Genomic DNA, 24,087 nt, shown 5'->3' with positions numbered 1-24,087 from the left:
AAAAAGTGACACATACTGTTAATACACACACACACAATGGAATAGAATGAAATCTTATCATTTGCAACAACGTGGATGGAGCTAGAGGGCATTATGCTAAGTGAAGTAAGTCAGAGAAAGACAAATACCATATGATTTCACTCACATGTGGAATTTACGAAACAAAACAGATGAACATATGGGAAAGGGGAAAAAGAGAGAGAGGGAAGCAAACCCTAAGAGACTCTTAACTACAGAAAACAAAGTGAGAGTTGATGAAAGGAGGTGGGTGGGTGATGGGCTGAATGAGTGATGGGGATTAAGGAGCTCACTTGTGATGAGCACTGGGTGTTTGTAGGTCAGCGATAAACCACTAAATTCTATATCTGAAACCAATTTTACTATATATGTTAACTAACCTGAGTTTAAATAAAATATAAATAAATGAATGAATGTAGCATATACCAGGTAATCTGAAAGTCTGTGGATTAACCTTAAATGTTTCCACTGCTCCAGAAGTCAACCTCTTTATCAGATTTGAAGGTACTGTGTTTAGACATGGACCTTAACTTATTAACCAGCAGCTTATTTGACTAGAAGCTCTTTGAGGGAGGGGAGCACACCTGCGTTTTGTTTTTTGTTTTTTGTTTTTTTCTCACACCTGTGTTTTACTCTGTCCTTAGCACAGCGTCTGGCACAAAGCAAAAGCTCAACAAACATTTGCTGGGTGAATGAGTGGCTGAACTGAATACCATCCTGCAGCCTGCAAGACGGCATTTCATTGCCCAGTACGCTATGATCAGAGACGTCTCCTACTATCCTACCCTGACTCTATGTGCTAATTTCAAATTTAAAACCCCAATTCTCAGGGCCAAATACTGGCTTATCTAAAATTATTGGGCCTTTGTTATTTCTACTAATTGAAGCATCGGGCTCCCTGTGTGGAGCCTGTTTCTCCCTCTGTCTATGTCTCTGCCTCTCTCTGTGTGTCTCTCATGAATAAATAAACATAATCTTTAAAAAAAAAAAAGTCAGAGAAAATATTTTAAAAATCTTAAAACTATCAATACACTGAGAAGTTGGTAGTGCACTGGCCAAAACCAAAGGAAAACTGGAATCCAGACAGGTAAAAAACCACAGAAACGGTACTGCCCTAAGACATTTTGCCAGTCCCCCAAAACAGAACTTATGTTTCAATGATCCTTTGGGGAGAAGTGGTCAAAAACTCAAAGCCCAGACAGTATCCGAGGTGAGAAGTCTAAAAAGAGACCTTTTAGAGAAGTCTAAAAAGATTCTTTTTAAAGAATCTTAAAAAGCTAAGATTCCAAAGGACTCCTGAGAGTGAGTCATAAATAGACCAGCCCTCTTACAAAATTACAGTTGGGGTTCCAATATCCTGGTTGTCCACAGAATTTTAAGCCTTGAAATTAGTCTCAGGTAACTGAACTGAGACTGAGTAGTGCTTCCATGTGGGAATTCCTTCTCAGCATTTCTTAGGAAATTTATATGCCTTTCTGGATCCTAAGAAAAATCAGTCAAGAAATGTGGAAAACAAGAGAAAATACTATAATTCTCCTGTGAGAATAAAGCCTGGTAATAAATGTAGACACATTACTGGTTTAAAGGTATTCACCGACGTCAAGTCAAAGCAAGAACAGGAAATACTGACACAGAGTAAAAGGTTAAGGTTGACCAGGATAAGAGTACACTGGAGAGAAGTGATCAGGATCTAATCAGTTAGTTTTGCTTGTAGCTGTTGCTATGCTGTGAGTGTGTTTATAAGTGTTTGTGTTCGTGGCCCTGTGTGCTGCTAACAGTGAGTCACTCTGGCAAATAAAATAAATATTAATGAGCTTATTTGTACAGAACATTTTATACAAATCTTCTGAAGTGCTGTTCAAGAAATACCCAAGTTTTAGAAACAAAATAAGTCCTTAAATTGGCAATTCTGACAAATGATTCTGTGTAGTGTTAAATCTTGCACATAGTGGTGAATAATGTTCCATTATTTGAATACTACCCAAAAGTGTTTGCCCAGTGTTCTCCAGGGTTTAATATTTGCTATAGATTATAATTCTTTAAAAATATTGTAACAGAAGATTATAGAGAAAATATGATTAATATTGAATCATTATGTCATACATTACATAAGTTTCAGGTGCACATCAATTATACCTCGATAAAACATTTTTAAGATGTGAATACTGTCAAAAATTTATTGTCTAAATTTTGAATTAGCAAAAACAATATTGATTTCAATGGCGGGGTCAAAATCAGAACAAGAACACAAAATATTTTCATTGTTAAAAAAGAAAATGAGCTTACATGAAGCAACGTGCACCTTAATGGCCCCATCTAAAGATACTTTTAGATATATTCTTATTTCAACCAACATCAATCCAAGATGGAAACTTCTCCTATGCCTAGACTATTAGCAAAACAAAGATTAGTACTATCAGGGCAGCTAAAGTTTGGGTATTTAAAATCTTGTTTTAAGAGTAATTTTTCGGGCAGCCCGGGTAGCTCAGCGGTTTAGCACTGCCTTCAGCCCAGGGCGTGATCCTGGAGTCCGGGGATCAAGTCCCATGTTGGGTTTCCTGCATGGAGCCTGCTTCTCCCTCTGCCTGTGTCTCTGCCTCAACCTCCTCTCTCTCTGTGTCTCATGAATAAATAAATAAAATCTTTAAAAAAAAATAATAATAATTTTTCAATACTAATTATTTGTGATATTATTTTAAAGGTTTGAAATTATTTTTATTTAGCTTTTATTTTATGTTAATGGTCCCTTCTAAAATTTTCAAATGTCTACTGTCATGTTTATTTTGGATTTTGACAAATATTCTATAATTATGTAGGATGTTAAGGTAAGGGGAAGCTGAGTGAAGGATATATGAGAACTTTAATTTTTTGCAACTTTTCTATAATAAATAAGTTATATTATAAATATATATCTATATATATAAGTAGAAATGTTTTAAAGATTTATTTATTTTAGAGAGAGAGAGAGAGAGAGAGCACAAGTGGAGAGGCAGAGAGAATCTCAAGCAGACTCCACACTGAGCGAGGAACCTAATACAGGGCTCAAACTCATTACCCCAAGATCAAGAGTCACATGCCTTACCAACTGTAAGCCAGCCAGACACCTCTAAAAAGCATCATTATTGAGAAATTCCCACTACCTAGAATTTGAAACACTTTAGTTCTGCCACCTGTATATCTCATTCAAGAATAGTTTACCAGTATATCTCAAATATTACAAGTACAGAAATCAATGAAAGATCCTGGAACTTGCTATGGCTTTGGGGATGTAGCACTGATCCGAGATCCCCTTAGAATTCCTTTTCAGACACACTGAAATCATCAAGTATCTGGCAATCTCCCAGGACTTCAGGTACTCATATTAAATGATCATTTTTTTTAATGCCACCTACCTTTCTTTCTCTCTTTTTTTAAGATTTTATTTATCTATTCATGAGAAGCAGAGACAGAGGCAGAAGAACAAGCAGGCTCGCTGCAGGGAGCCCGATGCGGGACTTGATTCCAGGAACCCAAGATCACGCTCCAGGTGGAAGGCAGATGCTCAACCCCTGAGTCAACCAGGCGTCCCTATCCTTTTCTTTCTTTCTTTCTTTCTTTCTTTCTTTCTTTCTTTCTTTCTTTCTTTCTTTCTTTCTTTCTTTCTTTCTTTCTTTCTTTCTTTCTCTCTTTCTCTTTTTCTTTCTTTTCTTTCTTTCTTTCTATTTATTTTTAAAGATTTTATTTATTTATTCATGAGAGAGACACAGAGAGAGAGAGAGAGAGGCAGAGACACAGGCAGAGAGAGAAGCAGGCTCCATGCAGGGAGCCCAACATGGGACTCGATCCCCGGTCTCCAGGATCAGGCCCTGGGTTGAAGGTGGTGTTAAACGGCTGAGCCACCCAGGCTGCCCCCCTATTCCTTTTCTTAAGTAAAATCTATCCCTAACATGGGGCTCAAGCTCACCACCCCAAGACCAAGAGTTGCATGCTCTACCAACTGAGCTGAGCTGGCCAGGCGCCCCTACATGTTCACCTTTTGAGGACCTGCCCCAGCGCTCCTCCTCATGCTTCACCTGGAGGGTAATTGCTGCTGCCCCCACCTCCCTATCCCCGCCCCCAATCAGCACAGTGACCTGGGGGCTCAGTGGCCTAGCTCTTCCCCAACTCATCACACCAAATTTGCTCCAGGACCCCCTCCTACTGCCCCACCTCTGAGTCTGCCACAGGTCTCCCTCAGACCTGTGCTCCCTTGTAGAGCAGTCCTCTCCTGAGCATATTCAGATAGAAGTCTCCTCTCTGTAGTACCATCTGCTTTCCATCTTCCAGAAAATGACTCAATTTCTGGCCTTCCCATAATATTCTTTCTCCTCGGAACTTATTTTCTCAGTCACGTTCAGCAGTCTGAAGTAGAGGGAAGGGAGTCCGTGTACCTGGCCCACCATTCTCCCGCCTTTATTTCCCGTTAGTATCCTGTAGGCCCTATGTCCACAGATTAGTCTGTAGTGTTTTCTGCCCTGATGACACATGGGCTCAGAGCTCTCTGGCATACCTGCCCAAAGTAACACGGCCATGTCGTCCTTGGGCCCTAGACTGCTGATGTTGCCTTGCTTTCTGCCTCTTCCTCCTCTAGAAATCATTTCTCATGTGAATCTGGTGAACGTGAATGGAGTCCCCTGAGGCTGGTGAGTCACCCCTCAGGTAAGGGACAGAAAATTTTTGAACACACAAGATGGAAAGCAGAAAACTATAGTAAAAACAGGAGCTCCCAGCTCCCTTGGTAAGCTACTCACTCTCTACAAATCTTATCTTCCTCATTTATCAAGCAGCTGTATGCATTATCCCAAGACATTTAGGGTGGCTGTGGATTATTTGTGCAAGCAAATGGTAACAAGTCCATATTATGAATAAGTTAATAATTGTTAACTCTTACAGTTACTATTGAAACCTAATCCTTAAACCACAAAGTCATAAGATGGAGTTTTTTCATGAATCTTAGCCTAGAAGTCTTTAATCCTTATTAGAGCCTGGTTAAAGAAGGTCATTATATTCAGGACCTCCCACATATAGGACTGCTACGGAGGCCTTAGCACCACAGGAGGTACAAATGTCAGAGGTCTCAGCTGCTCCATCTGAGCAGCAAGTGAAGTCAGGAGGCTACAGTCGTAAGATATATCAAAACAGAGCAGTCGAATTGGGAGACAGAGTAAGAAATTAGGTAATGAAAAAGCAACTCATTCTTTGTCAATCAAAGATGGTAACATCTCCCTGAAAAACATGGGGAGGCTGTTATGTGGACTTGTGGATGTCAAGGAATGTGTACCTCGTACTTCGTCACTTACCTCTGAGTTGCTGGAGTTCCATATTCAAACTTTCAATGTTGCTCTCATAGAACTCAAGATCCTCAGGGGTCTCAGCCCTTAGAGATTCATCCTGCTTCTCCTCCAGTGTTAAGTTCGGCTCTTCTGGAGCTGGGCTACACATATCCAAGTCTTGTTCCATTTCCTGAATCCTCACCAATACGAGTGGACACTGGGAAGTCTGGTCCAAAGTCTGGTCCAGGTTCTCAGGGCCCTCCTTCTCTGGGGACTCACAGCTCTCATGGGTGAAGAGCCCAGGGGTCAAGAGCCCGGGGGTGACTGCAGTCACCCTGTGCTGTGCCGAGGGAGGCAGGGGAGCTGGGCGAGAGGGTCGCATTGCCAAGGGTGGTTCCGGCTTCAGGTTCTGGTCAAGAAGCACATGGGGGGAGGTGGATGCTGGAGTACTGGGACGTGGTGGCGGGGGCCTGAGGGCTCTTCTCCTCTCAGGCAGCTCCTGTGGGGTGATTGACTTTGAGGAACCTCGGACAATGTCCTTCTCAGAGTTAAAGTTCATGATTGAAAAGTGGCGCAAGATTGCCTCTGGTTCTGCACCGGGTCCTGACAGGCTCTTTTCAAACTCTACCAACTGTTGTGTCAACTTAGAATCCAGGTCAGTGTGGCCTCCTCCCTGCCCCAGTGCTATCAAGTCTGCTGTAAACGCCCTGTCTTGTAGACCGGCCTTCACTTCTGATCTCTCTGATGCAGAACAAAAACTGGAGGCATTTTCTTTGGGTGTGTGGTACTTTTTAGCACCTCTAACCATGCTCTGGAGCTGAGAGCTCAGCAGGCTAGGTCTGACCACCCTAGGGGCCAAAGGACAAGAGCTACCGTGAGGAGATGGCACGGGCTTCTGAAAGGTTTTTGGTGGAGAGTACATTCCTCTGGGAGGCCGGCTAGAGTAGTCTTTCGCTTTGGCTTCTAAGGGAAGAGGGTCAGAGTACTGCTCTGTGCTTAGGTGGCCCCTTCCTGTTGTAGAATAATACTGGTTTTGCTGCCATCTGGGACGAAAAGGTACCTGAGATTGGGAGGAAACCCCGTTGATTGTCTCTGAAGGATCCTCTGCAGGAGAGTGTCTGGCAAGAGGCTGTTCATGGCCCCAGCCTGGGCTTCTTGGGGGCCCCCATGAGGTGCCCTCATCCTGATGAGAGCTTTTGTGTACTTCACACTCAGAAGTCAGATGCTCCAGGGGAGAAGCAGATGTTTCAGAAATGACACAGTTGGACTTCTCTGCTTTATATTCAGGAGATTTGTGCCTTCCCTCCACCACTAAGGGGTTCTCTCGACAATCTAAGGAAGTGTCAGGGATTTCAGTAGGGCTGCTTTCCTTTGGCAGGTCCATGGTCTCCTCTGCTCTTGTTTTAGAAAACAGCTTCACAAATCGGTAAGGAAAGATGCCTGTCCTGCCCTTCAGTGATCCTTCTAGCCAGCCATCTTCCAGTGTCCCCAGAATTCGGATTTTATCACCTACCTCAAAATCCAACTCATTCGGCTCCAGGGCCTGGAATCTGTAGAGGGCAATTCCATAGGTCCCCGGCTGCTCCTCATCCTCCTCTGGCCCCCTCTCCTCTTCTCCTGTAGGGGTCTCTTCTTCACCATTAATAATGCAGTCATTGTGATTTCCAGAACTTACCAACTCATCCACAGTTCTAAGGGGCCCCAAAAGCTCTACAAACCCTTCTGGAAAAATGCCTCTTCGGCCCTCTAATTCCCCTTCAAACCAGCCTGGTTCAGGAACTCCAATGATGGTAATCACATCCCCTTCTCTGAAGTCCAGCTCCTCATCCAACTGGGCTGAAAGCCCCATCAGTGCCCGGGCTTGTCCCATTGAGTATTCTGGAATTTGGAGCAGGGCGCTCTGGGAGTGCCACCGCCGGCTCTGCGAGGAGAGGCAGAGCTCCCGCACACATGAGGATGGGAAGAAGCCGCGGGCGCCCCAGCAGCTTCGGCCCTGCAGCCAGCTGGCAGTGGGAGCATCATCAAGAATCACCAGATCACCTGAAGAAAGAGAAGCAAAGATAATGACCTAAGTCATCTCCCGAGAAGAACATTACTGTAACTAAGAAAACAACTCATCATTTTTTTTTAAATTTTTATTTATTTATGATAGTCACACAGAGAGAGAGAGAGAGAGGCAGAGACATAGGCAGAGGGAGAAGCAGGCTCCATGCACTGGAGCCTGACGTGGGATTTGATCCTGAGTCTCCAGGATCGCGCCCTGGGCCAAAGGCAGGCGCTAAACCGCTGCGCCACCCAGGGATCCCAAAACAACTCATCATTTTAAACATCTATCAGATTCAGGAAAATGTACCTCTGGAGTTTTAAGGGCATAATACTTATCCTTTCAGAGAGTCTGGAAAGTCAAAACTATCATATTTTCTTCATACATTTTACATATACTTCAGTTAAAACAATATATCATAGCAGATTGAATATAAATACAAATATGAGAATCTAGCTCTCTTCTATTAAACCAAATTTGCAAAAATGTAAACCAATGATACTCTTCTCACTATATTTTGTTAGAAAACTGATTGTTTTTCATTAAAAATATGCTATTTATGTTAGTATATAATAGGTTTTAGGGGTGCCTGGGTGGCTCAGTGGCTGAGCATCTGCTTTTAGCTCAGGGCATGATCCTGGGTTCCTGCGATGGAGTCCCGCATCAGGCTCCCTGTGGGGAGCTTCCTTCTCCCTCTGCCTATGTCTCTGCCTCTCTCTCTCTCTGTGTCTCTCATGAATAAATACACTCTTAAAAAATAGGTTTTAAAAAATGAATTGATAAATGTTTTAAAAATTTCTGTTTTAATAGCTCACATTGCAAATATCAACAGACCCACATAAGCAAGAGCTCTTTAGTGCCTCAATAACTTTTAAGAGTATAAAAGGCTCCTAGGACCAAGAAGTTTGAAAAATGCCACTATAAACAATGTTCTTACAGTCTATGCCATTGGATTAGTTTATAAATGATAAAGAATATACACATGTCCACTAAAATTCTTTGTACAGATGCATCGGCTCTCTCATACTAACTGCTATCAGTAGCAAATACGAAACAATGAAAGAAATCTTCAGGAATGGTTTCTTTGATGGCAGTACAGGGTGTGGGCAACAAGCTCTTCATTTACTTCTTCCAGAAGCCGTTTTGAACTATCCTTACCCTGACGATACATCATAATGAAATCCTAAAAGCATGTTCTGGCAATCAGTACTTTTGTTTTTGAAAATAGTTCCAAAAAAAAAAAAAAAAAAAGAAAATAGTTCCAATGTCGATGTTTCAGGTTAACTTCACAAAAATGTAAGTTGACCAGTTAGTATCTATATTACTGTTGAATGAAGTAAGGTAAAGGAAGGATAGGGCACAGTGATTCTGGAAGAAAATGAAGTTAAAACTCAGTTTTAGAGGATTCCCCCCAACTTAAGGAACTACTCTATAGTTCTGTAATAAATTGTTTTATAACAAACGCTTAATTATCTGATGATGGATTGTTCATTTTGTGAATTATCAGTTTTAACCTTTTTTAAACTTCCTCAACACCTAGTCAACTTCACTTTCATCAGCAGAGGTGATCAAGGAATGGAATCAGCCCAAGGAAAATAAGACCAGGACAGCAGAGCACCTAATAAAGCCATGTAAGTCCTTTTATAGTCAAGCATATTTTGAAATTGGATTATCGTTTAGGGTATTAACTTGCATGCTCTTGATGTATAAACAAATCAAGTCTGTCCTATCTTCCCACCAAGTGAATCACATATTACTTAATGGCAGGTACCACTTATCTCGTGTATTTCCTGACTTGGATACAATGCCTTTCACATAGCAAGTGTTCCATGTCCATTTGATAACGACAATGATTCTCCAACTCCAAGTCCCAAATAAATTAATCATATCTTCCCTCCAAAACTGGCTCCAGGCTGCTAGCTTCCTCTTTCCCTTTAATATTTTCTTATATGCCTTAAAAAAAAAGATTTTATCTATTTGAGAATGAGCAAGGGAGAGAGAGAGAGCACACACGAGCACAAGCAGGGCAGAGAGGGGTGCAGAGGGAGAGGGAGAAGAAGAACCCCTTGCTGAGCAGGAAGCCCAAATTGGGGCTCATCCCAGGACTCAAAGATCATGATTTGTGCCCAAGGCAGACACTTAACTGACTGAGCCACCCGTTTCCTCTCCCTTTAATATCTTCTTGCAGAAATTGTTTCCACTCATTACTTGCTCTTGCTACCACGTAGTCCAACAATCATCATCTCACTCTCTTTTCTTTTCTTTTTTTAAAGATTTTATTTACTTATTCACGAGAGACACAGAGAGAGGCAGAGACACAGGCAGAGGGAGAAGCAGGATCCCTGTGGGGAGCCTGATGCAGAACTTGATCCCAGGACCCCGGGATCATGCCCTGAGCCAAAGGTAGATGCTCAACCACTGAGCCACCCAGGTGCCCCATCATCTCACTCTCTTACCTTGTCCCAGACTTTGTCTCTTCCAGTCTCTTCCAAATGATTTATGCCAAACTAAGCTGATCAATGTACCAAGCTTATCACATCCCTCTCCTGCTCAAACTTGTCCCACAAGGCATGAAAGCTTCTTCCTACTCTTATAGGATTCTTCTCTAAAAATTCTATTCTTATTATCTGAAATATATGTTTGCTCCAGACACTCTCTAAAGAGATTTAGTTAGTTTAGTAACTAAGTATCAGTCTAACCTGGGTATGTTTTTTTTTAATGTTTTTACCTCAGTGCAACCTGGCGTCCACTACCTCTCACCCCCACCCCAGCCAGCCAATATTTCACCTATGAGACCCTATTCCACACAAGGGCATTTTCATTAGCTCCTACATAAGCCCGTCCATCTGAAACCCTAGCATACCTCTCCAAGACACCTTGGAAATCCACATTCATCTTGGTCATCTGTAGCCTACTAAAGAAATGATCGTTTACGTCATTAATTTTGGCACTTGTATTTTTATATACTATACAGCACATAATGTAAGCTTTTGCACTTGGTGGAAGGCAACCAATATGTTCTCACTGATTTGATATGTTTTGCTTAGATATTCTTGAAAAATAGGGTCTTGATTCTCTGTTTCTATATTCCTTTAATTTATGACTCAATAGCGATTGGTTAGAGCTTGGAGTCCTGAGAATTATACAAGTGATTTTTCAACCCACTAACTCTAAGGCTATTCCATCAGAACCAGAGACAGAACTCATTGGAGACACAATAGGCACGATAGGCCTTTTGGTGAAGAAGAAGAATAAAAGGTGGCCACAAGTTCCACTTCACTGGCTTTTAAATGAACTGGCTTTCCTAAAGCTATAGGGTTATAATATTTTCCTTGCTTTGCCAGATCTCCAGAAAACCACCATACTAGGGCTTGCTTTTCCTATTTTCAGCTGGGCGATTGTTTTGATAAGCTTTATTACCTGGCAGACTGTTGGCTACTTCTATATAAAAACGTGAATTTAAAAAAAAAAATCAGTTTAGATCCTGAAAAGCACCTGAGAGAGAATTTTGCTTAACACTTTTATTTTGTCGCTGAGTACCGAGGTTTTTTTTTTGTTTTTTTTTGTTTGTTTGTTTTTAAGATTTATTTATTTATTCAGAGAGAGAGAGAGAGAGAGGCAGAGACACAGGCAGAGGGAGAAGCAGGCTCCATTCAGGAAGCCTGACGTGGAACTCGATCCCAGGTCTCCAGGATCACGCCCTAGGCTGCAGGCGGCGCTAAATCGCTGCGCCACCGGGGTTGCCCTAGCACTGAGGTTTTTGCACAAATCTCTCATTTTTATCAGAAAGAGTCATGCAGCTATTCCTTTGGCATCCTAGATTCCTGAGGGATGGAGGCTACGTAGTGGTCATTTCCAGACTTCTGAAACAACAATATGAGGAACTGTTGGAAGAGAGTGCCCAGACTTTGAAAATAGAAAAATAGGAAGTGTGGTGACCCTTAGGGCCAACCTGAGGCTTTCACTCATGCAGTTAATCCCAGCCACAGGCTGCTTGGTTGGATTTTTTTACTCAAACAAGAAATGCATTAGGAGGGATGCCTGGGTGGCTCAGTGATTGGGCGTCAGTCTGCCTTTGGCTCAAGGCGTGATTGCATGATCCTGTGGCCCTGGATTGAGCCCCGCATCAGGCTCCTTGCGTGGATCCTGCTTCTCCCTCTGCCTGCGTCTCTGCCTTTCTCTCTCAGTCTCTCATGAATAAATAAATAAAATATTTTTTAAAATGCATTAGGAATAAGATGGTAAGGGACGCCTGGGTGGGGCTCAGCAGTTGAGTGTCTGCCTTTGGCTCAGGGCATGATCCTGGAGTTCTGGGATGGAGTCCCACATCCAGCTCCCTGTAGGGAGCCTGCTTCTCCCTCTGCCTATGTCTCTGCCTCTCTCTGTGTGTCTCTCATGAATAAATAAATAAAATCTTAAAAAAAAAAAAGGAATAAGATGGTAAGAACAAATGCAAGTCTTCCTAGAATCTGAATACAAATAGTCTGACTCTGTAGTATTAGGTGCCTCCCACCCTAATCATAATACCCAGGATACTATGTGCTTTATGGAGACTGACCACACATGTTACTTAGATTTCCATATAAGCCATTACAGAACCTACCCTCCTATGTCACACGCATGGCATCACAGACTTAGGGCACGGGTGCTATATCATTTATCAGGTTATTTATAAATCAAGTCTTTAAAAAGTTAAAAATAGAACTACCCTATGATCCAATAATCGCACTACTGGGGTACTTACCCCCTATACAAAAACACTAATTCAAAGGGATATATTCACACCTGTGTTTATTGCAGCATTATTTACAATAGTCAAATTATGGAAGCAGCCTCCATATCCATTGATAGATGAATGGATGAAGATATAATACACACAATGGAATATTATTCAGATTCAGCCATAAAAAAGAAAGAAATCTTGCCATTTGCAATGACATGGATAGAGCTATGGAGGGCACAATGCTAAGTGAAATAAGGCAGTCAGAAAAAATTACCATGTGATCTCACCCATATGTGAAATTTAAGAAATAAAACAAATGAGGGGCACCTGGGTGGCTCCGGTCGTGACCTTTAAAAAAGAGAGAAACACACCAAGAAACAGACTCTTAAATACAGAGAACAAACTGATGGTCATCAGAGGGGAGGGCGGTGGGGGGATGGGTGAAATAGGTGATGGGGATGAGGAGCACATTTATCATGATGAGCACTGAGTAATGTACAGAATCGCTGAATCACCATATTGTACACCTGAAACTAATATAACACTGTATGTTAACTATATTGGAATTAAATTTAAAACTTAATTTAAAAATAACAATAAATTTATGAATTTATTTCTAATTGGTCTATTTTGAGGGTGGGAGGTGGCCTGGAAACAAGGTTACAGGCATTCTGTGTTATATGAGGCAATGATTAATGGTATTTCATCACTCCCACTAGCTTTTTTATCTCCTTTCTCTGTATTTTCCTTGTCATACTTTCATTTTTGTTTTTTTGTTTTTTCCTCCTGTTTATTTTTAAGACATTCAGTGGCCCTGGACAACTGCACTGATCCTTCTAAGAGGAAACCTTGTTTTTCTCTCTTTAAAAAGTTTTTCTATTTGAGTAGAATTAACACACTATGTTAAATTAGTTTCACGTGTACAGCATAGTGACTTAACTTCTCTACATGCTATGCTATGCTCACTACAAGCATACCTACCGTCTGTCACCATATGTGGTTATCACAGTACCACTGACCATATTCCTCATGCTGTGCCTCTTATCCCTGTGACTTCTTCATTCTATAGCTGGAAGCCTGTACCTCCCACTTCCTTCATGCAATTTGCCCATCCCTCTACCACTCCACCACTCTGGCAACCACCACTTTGTTCTCTGTATTAAGAGGCTTGATTCTGCTTTTTTGTTTTGTTTATTCATTTGCTTCTTTGGATTCCACATATGAGTGAATTCATTTGGTATTGTCTTTCTCAGTCTGACTTATTTTACTTAGCATAATACTCTCTAGATCTATCCATGCTGCCACAAATGGCACAATCTCATTCTTTCTTATGGCCACATAATATCCCATTGTATATATTTACCACGTGTTCCTTATCCATTTATCTGTCAACAGACACTTAGGTTGCTTCCATATCTTGGCTATTGTAAACAATGCTGCAATAAACATATAGGTGCACATATCTTTTCAAGTTAGTGGTTTTTTAAAAAAGATTTTATTTACTTATTTATTTGAGAGATAGAGAGCACACGCTCACATGTGCACATTGAGGAAAGGGGAAGGGAGAGGGAGAGAGAGAATCCCAAGCAGATTCCACAAAGAGCACGGATCCCCATGTGGGGCTTGATCACACGATCCTACAACCCTGATAGCACAACCTGACCTGAAACTAAGAGCTGGAAGCTTAGCTGACTGAGCCACCCAGGCAGCTCAGTGTTTTTGCTTTCTTTAGGTAAATTATTGGAATTATTGCATCATGGGGTGTTTCTATGTTTGTTTTTTCATTTTGAGAGAAAGAGAGCATATGCATGTGTGCATACAAGTGCAAGTGGGGAAGAGAGGTGGGGGGTGGTGGCAGGCAGAGGGAGAGGATGCATGACCCTGAGATCATGACCTGAGCTGCAACCAAGAGTCTGATGCTTGGCCAGCTGAGCCGCCCAGGTGCCCCTAGTTTTTAACTTTTTGAGGAAGCTCTACACTGTTTTCCACAGTGGCTGATGGGAATTTACATTCCCATCAACAGTATCCAAGAGTTCCTTTTCTTCCCACATCCTCATCAACACTTGTTATTTCTTGTCTTTTTGATTTCAGCTATTCTGACAGGTATAAGGTATTATCTCATTGTGGTTTTGATTGTGTTTCCCCGATGATTAGTAATGTTGAGCCTCTTTTCATATATCTTTTGGTACATCAAAATAAAAAACTTTTGTACAGTGAAGGAAACCATCAACGAAATAAAAAGGCAAGCTACTGGATGGGAGAAGATATGACGAGGTTAATATCCAAAATACATAAAGAACTTAACACAACACCAAAAAAAAGAACAATCCGATTAAAACATGGGCAGATGGTCTGAATAGGTATTTTTCCAAAGAAGATATACAAAGATAGCCTTGTTTCTTAGTTTAAATATAACTCAAACGACAGAAAACAGTTCAAAACAATTGGAGAGCTTTGTGGAAAGGAGAAAGAGTGACACCTGCTGGAAGAACTACTGGTGATTCCAATTCCAGATATAATCTCCCTGGAAAAATGTCCATATACGCAAACCTTCATGTAATTATCAGGAAACAAGCCCCCCAAAGCCTATCTATGAAGCCCAAGAATCCTAGGTTAAGAATAATAAAGATAGCTCATCTTAAATGCGTGCCTACCTTGTGCCAGAAGCTTTATATATATAACCTCATGCAGCCTTCACAACTACCTGAGTTAGATATTAGTATCCCACTGAGGCTGAGAGAATGCAAGTAACTAACCTAAAGTCACAGCGATGGAATTGTGGAGTTGTATTTACATCTAGAGTTCTTATCTCCTAATTTAAATTGCCTGCTCTCAATATATCTAAACCCATATATTTTTTTCTAAGATTTTTTTTATTTATTTGACAGAGAGAGAGAGCACAAGCTGTGGGAATAGCAGAAAGAGAGGGAGCATCAGGCTCTCCACTGAGCAGGAAGCCCAGGGAAGAGCTCAATCCCAGGACTCTGGGATCATGATCTGAGCCTAAGGAAGATGCCCAACCAACTGAGCCACCCACGTGCCCCACATATATTTCTTTAATAATATAATTTTCAATTAAAATGTCATCTTTTCTATTAACCCCAATGATATTTCTGAAAGGTAAGTCGATAACAATTAACTAAAGGCAGCATGGTTCAATAAAACAAGTCTCAAACCTCATCCCACATGCTCTTAAGGTTTTCAAATCCCCTCCTGACATATATTAAATCACCAAAAATATTATTTACACAGAATAGGAGAGCTTCATTGCTACACTGAAGGTACTAATTTAAAGAAACAGGAAACAGGATTAATAGTACTAGAAAGCAGGGATCGAGGAACATATGCTACTCATGAGCTGAGATACTGATCTAATGGAAAAAATTTTCAGTCTAAGAAGTAGAAGGGCCATTCCAAGCACCAGACTTGAAAATTGAAAAGCCTAGACTCAAGTCTTCCAAATTATGTGTGGTATAAAACAATACTTTCATTTCGTACTGATTTTGTTTCCAACTAGTAAAACTATTATCTGTTAATGTGGACTGTCACAAACAGAAAACTAGGGAAGTTAGTATCATTTCTTTGTCTCATGCTAAACTTCCCAGAAAGAAACAAATTGTAGAGGTACATCTAACTTTCCCATTCTCAAAGGCTTATTTGTTCAAATCAGAAGACATGGAGATAAAAGAAAGGTAAAAACAGAAGGAAAGAGAGCTGAACAGTCAGTGCTCTTATTGGCAGGAGAGCATCAGGGAAGAGATGATAAAACCACTGACAGTTAGCCTATCTCTTTCTAGTTGCTTCCTATGTATTGCCCCTGCTGCATCCTCTTCCTTCCTTCCCATCCTACTCAAGATAACATCTACAGATTCCAGGACCCAGCCTTAGTTTGAGTCAGTCTTGGTTCAGGAAGCTCATGGCTGAAAGGTCCATGCCTAGGGTCTTCCTGAGAAATCACTTTGGTGGCCCTGAGATTCCTGAGGTGGATTTTAACTCCAAACAAGTTCAGAACAACCATGAGACCAGTCCTCCCAGAGAAGGCATTCAGCAGAAAATCTTTCTTTTTAGTATCTAAAACTAGATGACACAAGATATGATTATGAAGCAAAACAGCTAATTCTAGAAGCCACATCCTCAAGTTCCCCAAATGTTATAGACCTTGCATATTCCTATAGAGTATTTTCTTATGCCCACTATTTGCTCCAGGAGCCAGGTATAGGAAAGGACAAATCTATGCCACCCATATCCTCTGCATAGCTCTGATCGAAGCCACTGTACTCTGGACTTTTCTCCTTATTCCCTCTGGTCTGACATGAATGACAGCCACCCCCCGCCCCCCAGTGGGAGGGCTGTGAGTAGGGGCAGATAGAAATTCCCTGCTATAACATCTTGATCTATTTCTTTCTGCCTTCCCAATACTGATTAACAAGGAGCTGTTCAGAAAAGAGGTAGAGGGTCAGTGTAAAGTGAAGTGTAAGAAACTCTCAAAATAGATTTGAGGATTGAGATCCAAATCCGATATTCCTTCTTCTCCTAAAGATTAGGGAAGTTTGCTAGGTCCTGTCTTTCCCCACTTCTGATCTGTCTCTCTCATATGTGCACATGGTTTAAGAAATTAAGCCTATCCCTTTAGGGCCATACTCAAAAGAACAAGTAACAATATTGATAACATGCCAAACAAATTCTACCATTTTGCTGGCTGTCCTGACTCATCACAAAATTGCACTGATCATAAACATTCTTGGTTTCTGTGCTTATGCAGAAATGTGTGGACTTAAATATATTTGGTGAAATGGTTCATTTTTTTTTTTTTTTTTAAGATTTATTTATTCATGAGAGACACAGAGAGAGAGTCAGAGACGCAGGCAGAAGGAGAAGCAGGCTCCCCACGGAGAGCCCAATGTGGGACTTGATCCGGGGATCGGGATCACGTTGTGAGCCCAAGGCAGACACTCAACCACTGATCCACCCAGGCATCCCTGGTGAAATGGTTTAGAGTCCATCTTTAGAAGTTCATACAGTGGAAAGAGAATGCTGAACTTATAATCAGGTGACATGAACTTCATATCCTGAGACCAAAAGTTCTTACCTGCAGGTAACATTCTTTGAAACTCATTTTCATTATTTATTAAATGCAGTTAATAATATCTACTTGGCTACCTCCCAGCACTGTGGTGAGGATCAAATTAGAATGTATTTGTGAGAAAATACAATGGAAATTACAAAATGCTATGCAAATATAAGGCATTATTATTGTCAGCACAATCTTGCTATAACTAAGATCTCCAGAGGTTAGCCACTTAAAAACATTCAAAAAGAGATCTAGTTGTCAAAATGGGTCAACTCCACTAATCCTGTTTATTTTTATTTTTTACTTTTTTAGAGACAGAGAGAGAGCACATGTGCACAAGTGGGGAGGGGCAGAAGAGGAAAAGAAACCCAAGCAGTTTCCCCACTGAGCATGGAGCCTGACATGGGGCTCCATCTCACAAGCCTGAGGTCATAATCTGAGCCGAAATCAAGAGTCAGATGCTTAACCAATTTAGCTACCCAGGTGCCCCAACTAATCTTATTTTAAACAGTCTACTCCTGGGGTGCCTGGATGGCTCAATCAGTTAAGTGTCTACCTTTGGCTCAGGACATGAACTAAGGGTCCTGGAATCAAGCCCCACATTGGGTTTCCTGCTCAACGGGGAGTCTGCTTCTCCCCCTCTTTGCCCTCTGCTCATGCTCTCTCTCTCACTCTTTCCTTCTATCTCAACTAAATAAGTAAAATTCTTAAAAAAGTCTACTCTTGAATGGCCAACTTACCTCGATGGAGGGGAAGACTGTTCAATTCTTGGGACGTAAATTCACTGATACAGACAAACAGCCTCTCTCCTTCTTTTAGACTGGGAATGGTCACAATTTCCACAAAACTGCTGGGGAACTGCCCTGAAAATAAAAGCAAACATTTCCAATGTTGAAATTTCATTTTCTGTCTGTGTACCAAGACAAAATAACTTCCGAGTCCATTTATAGACAATGAATTAAAAACTGAGTACTCGTAATTGGAGAATCTACTGTCAAAAAAGTACAGTGCACAAAGTTTGATGCATGTAGAGCCCAGAGAATGCAATTCGATCCAATCAGCATTAATTGGCTGCCACTCTACACAGGGCACCCTGCAGAGGGCAAAATGGGTAAGATGGAATTGGCTCTCAAAGGTCTTAAAATCTAATTCAGACACAAGCAATAATTCCATGCTGAAATCTAGTGACATACTAAAGGTGCACAAATCACTATGGAAGTTACAAAAGGTAGAAAGTTGTTCAGGAAGAATTTTAAAAATTCACTGAAAAAGCTTGCATCTGAATCTGAAGATCGGTAGGGTTTTTATGGGTAGTAGTAGATAGACAGAGTCTGTCAGTTGGAAAGCACCAGAATGGATTCCACCTTCTAAATATCTCTTGTATCCTCCACTTATCTCCAGACCTACCATGTTGGTCCAAGCCAGCATGCTTGTCTCACCCAGGTTATTTCAACAACTCCCAGTCTGCCTCCCTATCCTTTGTTTTGCCCTTTCTTATCATTTTCCAATCTGTAGCAGTGAGTTTTCTAAACTTCATCTCTGATGAAGTTTAAAAAGCACCTGTATTGTATCCCATTCCATAACTCCTCATCATGGCACACTCTGTCCTCTGCGATCTAGCTCCTGCGGCTTTCCCCAGCACCATTTGCTGCTGCATGCCATGTTGAGCTTTTCTCAACCTTTCACACTGCATGCCATGTTGAGATTTTCTCAGACTCTCCATGTTCTTGGTCATTCCAGGGCCTTTGGATAAACAGCTCTATCTATCTATCCTCTTTGCCTTGCTAAATCTTACTCATCATGTTTGTCTTAGCTGAGCTACCATTTCTACTGGGGAATAATCTACTATCTCCCAAATATGGGTTAAGTGTCTGTTCAAAGGATTATATAACAAACTTCAGCCCTAACTTACATAAATATATATAAGTTAAGGACTAGATTTAACACAAGAGCACAGTGTGTGGGGATCCTTGGGTGGCACATCGGTTTGGCACCTGCCTTTGGCCAAGGGCGCGATCCTGGAGACCCGGGATCGAATCCCACGTCAGGCTCCAGTGCATGGAGCCTGCTTCTCCCTCTGCCTGTGTCTCTGCCTCTCTCTCTCTCTCTCTCTCTCTCTCTGTGTGTGTGTGTGACTATCATAAAAAAAAAAAAAAAGAGCACAGTGTGTGGTAAAAACTTCCACCTTTCCCTAGGCTAATTAATGAAAGAAATGGGTGTTAATGTATATTTTAAAGAATAGAAGAAAGGAAACCAGGTGCATAAGAAATGGAAGGTAGCTATTTGGACCAACCATGGATCTAGGAAGGAGTGAACAGGGTGCATCATGCTCCCTTGAGAAGAGTGAAATAAAGGGTAGAAAATGTTGGAAGAAGATAGATGGCTAGAGAAAACATGGTGGGGAGGAACTTAAGTTCCATAAATCAGAGATAAAGACTGGTAGTGAAAAGTAATGGCAAACAACAGGGTTCTGAATAAAGAAGTAACACATATTTTCAGAAGGGAAGCAACAGCTCTGAGTACAAAAGAGAAAGACCTAGGTAAACATGTGAATAGAAAACTGGGCTGGGGGCAGCTGGTATCGAACCATCTCAACCTTTGGAAGGAACCGATAAGGAGAGATGGAACGATAACAAACATTCTCTCCTCACTGGCAGAAACCACAGTAAAGACATAACAAAAAACACAAAAGGATTCTGAAGTGTATTTGACTTGGGCTTCCCATTTAACCTTTATTTTTATTTTAAGATTTTATTTATTTATTCATGAGAGACACAGTGAGAGAGGCAGAAACATAGGCAGAAGGAGAAGCAGGCTCCTTGAAGGGAGTGCAACATGGGACTTGATCCCAGGACTCCAGGATCATGCCCTGAGCTGAATGCAGACCCTCAACCGCTGAGCCACCTAGGCATCCCTAATCTTTATTTTCAATATGGAAAGAAAGGAGGGCTTATGCTCTATTTTGTACCCAAGGAATTAGGGGCCCCTTACCTGTAACATCCTCTTTCTTTCCTAGAAGCCAAAATTCATCCACCACTGCCAACACCTCAATAATATCTCCCACAAAGAGCGGTAGTTCTTCTGATACACTGGGGCAGAAGTCAAAGATGGCTCGAACCACTGAGCCAGCCTCCATGTTTTATAACCTGGAAAAATAGGTCAAAAGAAATTGGAAAGCATAACTATTTAAGACATTGGGATATAGGTCAATATCTTGAGAAGGACAACGCTTAAGATCAAAAGACAGAATCAAGTCAAAGCTAAGCAAATACAAAGTTTGTAGTTTATACTTTTAAAGAAATTAAAGTACTATCTCACAAAAATAATAATTTCCTCATATATTTTTCATTTGATTCTCAAGGCAATCCTGGAATTGGGGAAAAAAAAAGTGATCTTTAGGAGTGACAGAAAAGGTACAAGTTGGTAAATGCAGACTTCTCAACATACTTGAAGAAGGCAATAAGGAAATTCACATTTTTCAAGTACAGGCAATATGGTACTTTTAAAATGAGGTATTTACAAAGCAGGGATTTTATATTTTTTAAAGATTTTTTTATTTACTCATGAAAGACACAGAGAGAGAGGCATAGGCACAGATAGAGACATAGGCACAGGTAGAAGCAGGCTCCCTGTGAGGAGACTGATGCAGGGCTCAATCCCAGGACCCTGGGATCACAACCTGAGCCAAAGGCACATGCTCAAACACTGAGCCACCCAGGTGCCCCAAAAGCAGAGATTTTAAACATGGCATTTCATTTATTTCCCCAGAATTATCTTAAAGATTAGAATATTTATGATCAGCAAGTTGGAAAACTTAATTTGTCTGAGCTCAGAGTTCATAGGAGCAAGGCCAGGATTCAGGCTCAGGGCATCCTGGCTCCTCCCTACTGCAAAAAAAGGATGTGGGATCATACCTCAAAGACAGAGATTTAAAACATACTGAAAAATAGGAATCCATGAAAAGAACAAGGGAGATATAAAAGTGACACCTCTATACAAGATCTAGTATATACACTACACCAGATCAAGAATGTGTTTCCAGCTCAAAGACACCCACTGGCCAAGCCTGCATAGTATCCTCATGCTGTTACTGTGTCTGTGCTATGCTAAGTTGATGTGTCTGTTACCTTGATATGTGTGCCTGGGGAGCCTAAGTATGCATTTAAAGCAACAGAAAGGGAGGAACCAGTGGGCATGTGCTCACCTGTAAACATTCAGTCATGATTAGCAATCTTTCTACATCTTTCACATGGAGCAGCTGACGCTCTCCATAGTGTCAGGCCTCAAGTCTATTCTCCTTTATTTACCTCAAGGATCTAGCTGATGTTGTTAGAGATGAGGTTTCTAATTTTCATCTCATATATAACTATGATGACATCAAAGAGTGCTAAATGCTTAATTTAAAAAATAGTTAAAGCTCCACTGAATTTATTATCTAAGGAAACAGTGATAAGGACAAACATGTTAGGCACCTAATAAATAATTGAGTATATTGATGTGGGGTACCTTTAAGATTTTGATGATTATGCAACACTATTCAACACTGCATATTTAATTTGTACTGTTGAGTAAAAGGAGCTTATCTTTGTGTGACCAGAACATTTTCATGAGATGAGTTGGGTCCATGGTGGAAAAAAGAGGTGGCCAGTAACATTCCCCACATCCTCTGCCCTTTCCTGCCATGTATTTTAAGTATGAAAATCTAATTATAATCACATGCTAAAGAGGCAGAATATGAATGCAAAGTAATTACGGGTCTGGAATCAGAGACCAAAGTTCAAATGCCAGCTCCACTGTTTATTAGTTATTTCACTTTGGACACACTCCTTAAACTCTCTGGACTAGTTTCCTGTTCAGAAAAATGGGGATAATAAGACGTTCATAATAATCATCAAGAGGATGATGATAATGATGAAAATCATTATAACAATGCCTGGTATTTACAGAGCACTTACTATGTGCCACACAATGTACTATGTACTTCCTTCATTGAGTCCTCACAACAATCCTCTCGTATATTATTGATTTCCATTTTGCAGATGAGGACACAGGTTCAGGGAGGTGACATAATCTGTCCAAGGGCATGCAGTAAGTCAGATGGAATGGAAACGGAAACCCAGATCTGACTGGCTCCAAAGAGACAGTATGCTAATAGTGTGAAAGCACTAGGAGAGGGCTGATACAGGAGGTGCTCAATAAATGTTAGCAGCTATTCCTAACATTATTTCCATAATCAGCTACAAGCTCAAATCTGTCTCACTGATATATCATCACCAGAGAATGTGCTATTTCAAGGATAGAAACACCATAGAATTTACCATTTCAACTTGTCAAAACTTGGTTTGGCTTTGACCATGTTTAAAAATAGACATTAAAAAAATAATAAAAATAAAAATAAAAAGACATTATATACCTCTCTGCCTTCTTTTTTTTTTTTTTTTAACCTCTCTGCCTTCTTCAATAGAAAAGACACTGAACCTAATTTACTCTTTCACTGATGGATGCAAGTTCATTATGAAGACCATACATTACTCTACTGTGATAATACCAGTATGGGTCTTTCTCTTTTGAGGTCAGCCATTCCTTTGCTATCAGTAGCCTCCTCTGTCAGCTTTCCTATCCTCTTTCTAGAATGCTGTTTCTACTCTGCTGGGGAAAGAAGGCCACACAGACCCCGCCCAAATTATCAGAAGTTTCCAGATAAATAAAAAGTAAACAAGCTCCACAGGAAACGCTAACTCTTCTGTGGTGGTAAACTACATGTGTTAGCTAGCTAGAGTTTTTCAACAGTTATTTTTTTATGTGCTCTGAGGCCACTTTCTTATTTTCTGGCTGTCTTCCAAATAGCTAAAGTTGCCAGATGTCAGATTTCCCTGTAAGGGTGGTGTCATAAATATTTTTTTTAAACAAGCATAATATTTTGCAAACCTCTTAGCCATCTATATATATTAACACAACTCCTCAAGGTTGGGCTGTGGTGGATATTATTTCCCTCCTTCTAACTCCATTTTCTCACATTCCATCTCACTCTCAGACTAAATATATACTTCATTCTCTGAAATGTCAAAGAAAGAATGAACATGAGCTCCGTTGGGGGTGAGAGAAATCCTATTGCACTGAGGAGTAAAGTCGGTGATCTGAAAGAGTTAAAGCCTCTCCCTGAGAACCTTTCTGTTGTACCAAGAAATGACTCAGAGGAGAGGAGGGTCTGGCTCGATGAATACTTTTACTGACTGACCTCCTACCCTGTTGGAATGAGTGCGTAATCGCTGCGGAGCACACACCCTGCGAGGGCGCTGGAGTCAGAGCCCGGCTGCATCGGCTGCAGCACAGGATGCGTGTGAGAGACCAGAACAGAGATCTTAGTGCTCTCTGTTTTACGTGGACTATCATGAATTTCATCTCTGTCTTCTCTGCCCTGGCTACCCTCGTGAAAAGCAACAGTTATTGTTCCTGTCTGGGCCATTTTAGAGGCCTGGACAGATATTTTGAAACTTAATCATAAATAGCTTATATAAGCTGTTCACCAACTCCAGATGGAAGTAAAAAGAGCTGCTGAGGAAATCAGAACACAGCTGGGCTTGAGAGCGAGCAGAGCAGAGGGCTGCCCAGACAGCAGGAGGTCAGGGACAGGGGGAAAGTCGGCTGTGCAAACACCATCTTCTTCTCTTGCTGGTGAATGCCTGCATTTCCGCTCGGCATCTGAGACTTAAAGGTCCTCAATTCTTGAGACTCTTTTAGAACACAGAACCCTGTGAATGGAGAGATTTTTGGTCTGGTTTGCTCACTAGTCTAGAGCAGTGCTCGGCACATAACATGCTTTTAAATTTTTAGGGAGCAAATCATTTATCAAACTTTAGAAACAGGGGATCCCTGGGTGGCTCAGCAGTTTAGCGCCTGCCTTTGGCCCAGGGCGCGATCCTGGAGTCCCTGGATGGAG

The 24,087-nt window shown here is 41.2% G+C and overlaps 1 protein-coding gene and 1 long non-coding RNA gene across 2 annotated transcripts in view; one reads left to right on the top strand and one right to left on the bottom strand.

Moving 5' to 3' along the window:
- The window catches only part of DNMBP (dynamin binding protein), a 107,624-nt gene that overhangs the window by 53,475 nt on the left and 30,062 nt on the right, over window positions 1–24,087 (bottom strand). Inside the window, exons 2-4 of the mRNA XM_077878015.1 lie at window positions 20,139–20,293; window positions 17,888–18,010; window positions 5,337–7,349 (exon numbers count right to left, since the gene is read on the bottom strand). Of these exons, the coding sequence (XP_077734141.1) occupies window positions 5,337–7,349; window positions 17,888–18,010; window positions 20,139–20,283 (2,281 nt within the window). The 5' untranslated portion in view covers window positions 20,284–20,293. The remainder of the gene's footprint in view (window positions 1–5,336; window positions 7,350–17,887; window positions 18,011–20,138; window positions 20,294–24,087) is intronic.
- On the top strand, window positions 1,371–15,156 carry LOC144301263 (uncharacterized). Its single transcript, XR_013368076.1, has 3 exons — window positions 1,371–1,572; window positions 8,894–8,984; window positions 14,965–15,156. It is a non-coding gene; the product is annotated as an uncharacterized LOC144301263 (long non-coding RNA).

Source organism: Canis aureus, chromosome 29 (genome assembly GCF_053574225.1).
Source record: "Canis aureus isolate CA01 chromosome 29, VMU_Caureus_v.1.0, whole genome shotgun sequence".
Lineage (NCBI taxonomy): Eukaryota > Metazoa > Chordata > Mammalia > Carnivora > Canidae > Canis > Canis aureus.
Note: the sequence above shows the minus strand (reverse complement) of the source record. Positions and strands in the feature narration are given on the sequence as shown.